The following is a 6,000-nucleotide window of genomic DNA, read 5'->3' as shown; positions in this document are numbered from 1 at the left end:
GAAAGAAAATCATTGGTGACAAATAGGGTGCCTTTATTCCACCGACAAAAAAAATTTACTTCATCTTAATCCCTTCCATTAGAGGTAAGCAGCCCCCAGCCAATATACAGTCAAATGAACAAAGAATCTTGGCCAGCGAGAAGAGTAGGGAATTTTCTGGTCATGATGAGATGTCATCAAAGACATGTAGTCATAGAATTTCTGACTTTGGAACAGGTCATTAGCTTAGTGCTTTAACAACACAGTGAATTCACCCATGAATATGAGATGAAAGGAATTTTTCATCTGCAATTACAGAAGATATTATTGAATTACACATACAGAGATGAGAGATTACAAGCATGAGAAAGGTGACTGTGTAGAATGCCACAACCATGGCTAAGAGTATAAAAACACCCAAGTCCAGGAGGTGACATTAAACCTCAGAATCTTCTCATTGTCACTCATTGGAACTCACATCTCCTGTCAACATGTCCTACTATCACTGCTCAGGAAACTTCTCCTCCTGCTCCCTTGGGGACCACCTGTGCTACTCAGGCTCCTCCTGTGGCTCTTCCTACCCCAGAAACCTGGTCTACAGCACAGACTGCTGCTCTCCCAGCTCCTGCCATCTGGTCTCCTCTCTCCAGAGCGGCTGCTATGAGCCCATCAGGTGCCTTACATCCTGTGTGCTATCCAGTCCCTGCCAGACATCCTGCTACCGCCCAAGGACCTCCATGCTCTACAGTCCTTGCTGGACAACCTATGCTGGGTCTCTGGGCTCTCGGCCCAGCAGAGGCTGCTCCCTGGGCTATGGATCCAGAAGCTGCTACACACTGGGCCTTGGATCCCATGGCTTAAGACCCCTGGGTTATGAAGTCTACGCCTTCCCTTAGCTGAGCCATAGATCCGGGTTCTGCCGTCCATCCTACTTTGCGTCTAGGAGTTGCCAATCACTGTGTTACAGACCAATCTGTGGATCTGCCTTCTATTGATCAGCTTGTGGAACATTCAGATGTGAGCAATGTGTCCAACCTCTATACAGAGCTTCTATCATCTTCATGATTTTCGGGAATATCACCTGTTCTTCATCTTTTTTCCATTCGTAAAATACTGACCAAAAAACTGTCTGCCACATATACTAAACAATGATTAATTTTATGGAATAAATTAACGGAATTAGTAAAATGAATGAAATATATTACTAAATCAATTAATGAAATTCATGTTAACAAACAATGAATTAATGTTAATGAATTAATGGGATCATTGTTCATGAATTTTATTCACAAAATGGGTAAAAACCTAAGTGAATATAATCTAATAAACTCATTCAATCTGGCTTGCAATTATGCTACTAATTTTATTGTTAGTTTTAACTAGTTAAGCGGGATTTTTTTCTTTTGCTTTTTTTGGAGGCTGTTTTTGAGTTAATGTTTACTATACCTCTGAAAGCAAACTTTGAAAAACAAATTTTAATAGATGTGAACTAATTTATTTGAGGGTTTAAACATTTTCTTCTTCAAAACTTCTGTTTTCTGAAATCCTTACATTGCATGCATAAACTTCACGTGAATAATAATCTCAGGAGTGGCATAGAGCACATTTCCTTCAAAGAATATGGGGCCTTGATGTTTGCTGACTGAAGGAGAAAAGCAAGCAATTTGGAAAATACAACTGAATGGGGAAAAATTTTAGGTTATATGAAAAGTTTTGTACATCAGTTTAGAGAGCTTTCTTTGATCCAGTCAATGTTGGGTGGCAAAAAAACATATCCCTTCATCTCACTGAGTATCTTTGTATGTAATTGATTTCTTCACAGGTGTAAAGAGGAAGCCAATTATATTTGGTGAGAATTAATTAGGTTCATGAGATGTAGAGTTTCACCTTATTGTATCAAAGATCCAAATGGCTGGAAAAAATAAGGCTTTCAAACCATCAGAAGTCGCTATTTCATTCATATCGCAACACACATTTACACACTCCTTGTTTTTATGTTTTATGTTGCAATTCTGACATTTTATAGGTCACATATTTCAGAAAACAGCATAGTGCTAAGATAGATAACATATTGATAAGGTCTAAAGCAAATAACAAAAAGACAGTATCTTTATACAGAGATAAAGAACAAGGTTCAAAGAATTTTCCTATTCATCATTTTTCAGATTGCTATAAGAATCATGAGAAACACACATTTTATGAACTAGTTATTTTACACAGAAGGAAATGAAGACTCAAAGCAGATTAAGGGTTCGCTATAGGTCCCAGTCTTACAATAAAACCAAATAAAACCATCTATCTATATGATAGATGAGGACTAATATAAGAAGTGAAGATGCAAGCAACATGGAAGAGAATAAGGAGAATTCTGAGAAGGTGAAATAAGATGATCAAAGCAGAGAGGTACAAAGGTACTTGTGTTCAGGAAATTATTCAAAATCAAGTTACATTTTGTATGGATTAGTAATGGAAAATCAGCTAGAGAGGTATAATAGGTCTCTTTCACTTCATTGTTTTGGATATCTTGAGTTTTGGATCACATTAATCTTAGGATTCATCTTCTCTTATTCATACTGTTAAAATAGCTTTCTGCCTGCTCATTTTCATTCTATTTTCTACTTAGTTAAACATTTTAAAATACTTTATAAAATAAAACTTTTGTCAAATATTATGTAAAATAGTATGTCATTATATTTCCTTTTTTATATAAATATATTCATATTAAATATATAACATAATATAAAAAATATAAAATATATAACAAACAGTTAAATTTCTTAAATCCCCTACTACAAATAAAGTAGCAGAGCATCTGGTAGGCTTTTTGGGGGTCTGGAACAAACATACTCCCCAAGTAGAAGTACCTCTCTGGCCTATATGCAAAGCTTCCTTTAGATCAGGAGCAGGAAAAGATTCTGTAGGTCTAGTCTCAGATGCAAGCAACCCTAATAGTTGGGTCAAACAATCTGGCAGACCATATGGTGTTGGTGGCATCTGTGGTATTGAAAAAAATAAAAATAAAATAAAATAAAACTGCAATGTAGGGTTTATGGCACACCTCAGTGGGAAAATCACAATGCAGGCAAATAAAGTTGTAGAACAAAGTCTTATAATCTGTAGTTGAAAATTAACATATCTTTGGATAATCAGATCCTTGGAAACTACTTGGACCTGGTAGAGGTACAAAACTTGACTGTGGGACAAGTGATCATGCATCTGTAGCTGTCCATCATGAGCTGTGTTCTGTTGAAACTTCCAAGTCATGAAGTCAGGTGGACTCAGTAGCAATCCATTGTAAGACAGAAATAGCTCATACAGGAATGAACACTAGCAGAATAAGAAAGCAGGCTTCATGAGCAGAAGCCCAGACCCCCATGTCACCCACCAGCATTGCACCACCACCTCTTTCTCAGATCACATGTGTGGTCACATTTGGTGCCTCAAATGACCAGCTGAAAGAGGAAGGGAAAAGCCCAAGCAACCTTGCAGATGGACTGGCTCATTGCATGGATGTCTTTAAACACCATGATGAGAAAAATATGCTTTCTCTATGTGTAGAATGATATGTCTAGCACCTGGTTATCCACTTTGTATAAAAGAGAAAAGTGGTCCCAGTTGATGATACATCTAGATTCCCGGACAGTTGCAATTGACCTGACCAGCTAGTTAAAAACCTGGAAGGGAGAATATATAATATTCAGACAATAAAATCTGGTATAAAGACATATGGATGGATATATGCAAGTTGGTCCAAAGTTTCAAGATCTTTGTATTTCTTCTCAATGCCCACCAGAATGCATCTATCATGCAAGAGGAACTAAAAAATCAAGTTGACAAAATAACTGTCAATCAAGCTAGTTGCCTTTGCCAGAAGTCCTCACCATGCTGGCAATATGAGCATGTGAATAAGTGACCAGAGAGGCTATGAATGGGTCCAACAGCATAAGCTCTCATTTACAAATCTGATATAATTAATGCCACTACAAATGTCCAATCTGTCAGCAATGGAGGCTAATGCTAAACTCCCAGTATGGCACTATTCCACAAGGAAACCAACCGGTCACTTGGTTGCAAGTTAACATGACCCCCTTGTGCCCTGAAAGGATCAGTGGTTCATCCTCAAACACATAACTACCTATTCAGAGTAAGCCTCTGCTTTTTGTGCTTATCTTAACTGCAATATTATTCAGGAGCTGCTGAAAAACTTGATCCACCAGCATGGAATTCGTCACAAGGCAGCATCTAATAAGGAAATCCACTTCATAGTAGAGACAGCAAGAAGTGGGATCCACAAGTTATATCAAAAACCACAGGACCCTGAAGCTGTCTGCCTGATAGTGCATTAAATAGCCCCACTGACAGCAAAGCTGAAGTTTGCTTGGAGCATGGAAGAAATGTCCTCAAAGATTGGGTCCCAAATATCCACTTACTGTCATCCCCAATGACCCATTTAAGAACTTTGTGCTTCCTATTTCTGCAACTGGAATTTCCAAGGATAGAAGACCTGTTCCCAAAGATAGACTTTCTAATGGACATACCAAGGGTCTCATTGAACTACAATTATGACTGCTGGCTGAGCACTTTGAGTTCCTTGTTTCAGGTACCAGCAAGCAAAAAAAAAAAAAAGAGTTACCATCTAATCCAAGGGTAGATGATCCTGTTTAGTAGAAAATAGTAGGGTTACTGTTACACAGTGAGGGTAAGAGGGAGTATGTGTGGAGTTCAGTTGATCTACTTGGATGGCCCTTGAAAATTCCTGCCCAATTGAGGATGTGATTTGTCATATGCAGAAATATAGAAAGAAAAGGGTATGATTATCAGTGTTCATACCTCTTAGGAAAGGGCATAGGTAATACCACCAAGAAATCCACTGAGACCAATAGAAGTGGTAGCTGAGGGTGAAGCAAATTTCTAATGGATTGTGAAGGAGGGAAATAATGAGTACCCACCTCAGCTCCAAGATCAAATGCAGTGATAGAGTGCGTTTCATCCCACCCAGTCACACTTGAACATTTCCCCTCAGGAAGAGAGGCCAACCAGAGCTACGGAGAATCTCTTTCCTGATAAGTTGACCCTCAAGGTGAAAATGGTGGACTGTGACAGGTACAGATCTGCACTGGAACTCACATCACATCACTTCAAAAAAGGAATAGCTATCCAGATGCGACAAGTGAGGTTAGCTGACAGCCTTTCTCTGTTGGCTTCTTTGGAATCTGCCTCGGATTTCAAGCCAAGGTCAGGTTTTTCTCATGGCAGCCCCTTGTCAGTGACTGAACAAGGTGGTAGAATGGCTTTTCTTCTTTCACAAGTGTTACTCTCTTATAAACTTTTTGTTCTTTCATTCCTGTCTCAGTGCCTGCTTCCTGGAGAATCCAACTAGCAAATATTCTATTCTTTCTTGAAATTTAATGTTTCCTTTTAAGATTATTTTCCTTCATCCTAAAGAATTTCTGTGTTTATTTCAGTGCAAGTTTATCTGATATAATTAGCTCACTGGAAATTAGCACTCAGCTATTATATTATACAACAGAAAAATAAAATGGAGAACAGGGGTGACAAAGGGAAAATATTTTATATTTTTGAAAGAAATTACAGAAAAGGAACTGACTTTGAAAAATGCACAAAAATCATTCACAGTGTGAGGAGAGAAAACGCTGAGTTGTTCTAGGATGCAGAACCCAGGTTCTTTTAAAATTTTTATGAGGTAAATAAAAATATATAAATTATATTCATTTTTGAAGTGTATTTTTTTAATGCCATTTAGTTTCATAGTCTCAAAGCAAGTAGAAGAGATACCTGAAATTCCTGTTCATCCCTTTTCCCAGTTTCTCAAACTACCATCATTATCCCCACTCCCTCTTCACATGCCCCAAATCAGTTTCCTCCTGTGGTTCCATCCCAATTCAGTCTTCTGGAGTCACTTTGTCTTTAAATGTTTGCCTGGTTCCTATCTGTTTCTAACCATTTCTCATTATGTGTTATTTTTCTTCCCTCCATTGGATATGAGGAGCACTGTATAAT

The 6,000-nt window shown here is 38.0% G+C and overlaps 1 protein-coding gene across 1 annotated transcript; it reads left to right on the top strand.

Annotated features, from left to right (window-relative positions):
* Nucleotides 1-428: 428 nt before the first annotated feature.
* Nucleotides 429-974, top strand: LOC103087648 (keratin-associated protein 13-1-like). The gene is given in 1 exon segment (XM_082931081.1): nt 429-974. A coding segment is annotated over 1 exon segment (504 nt). The 5' UTR covers nt 429-470.
* Nucleotides 975-6,000: the final 5,026 nt, after the last annotated feature.

Source organism: Lipotes vexillifer, unplaced genomic scaffold (genome assembly GCF_000442215.2).
Source record: "Lipotes vexillifer unplaced genomic scaffold, Lipotes_vexillifer_v1.1 scaffold1152, whole genome shotgun sequence".
Classification (NCBI taxonomy): Eukaryota; Metazoa; Chordata; class Mammalia; order Artiodactyla; family Lipotidae; genus Lipotes; species Lipotes vexillifer.
The sequence above is the reverse complement of the archived record's forward strand: the minus strand, read 5'-3'. Positions and strand labels throughout refer to the sequence as shown.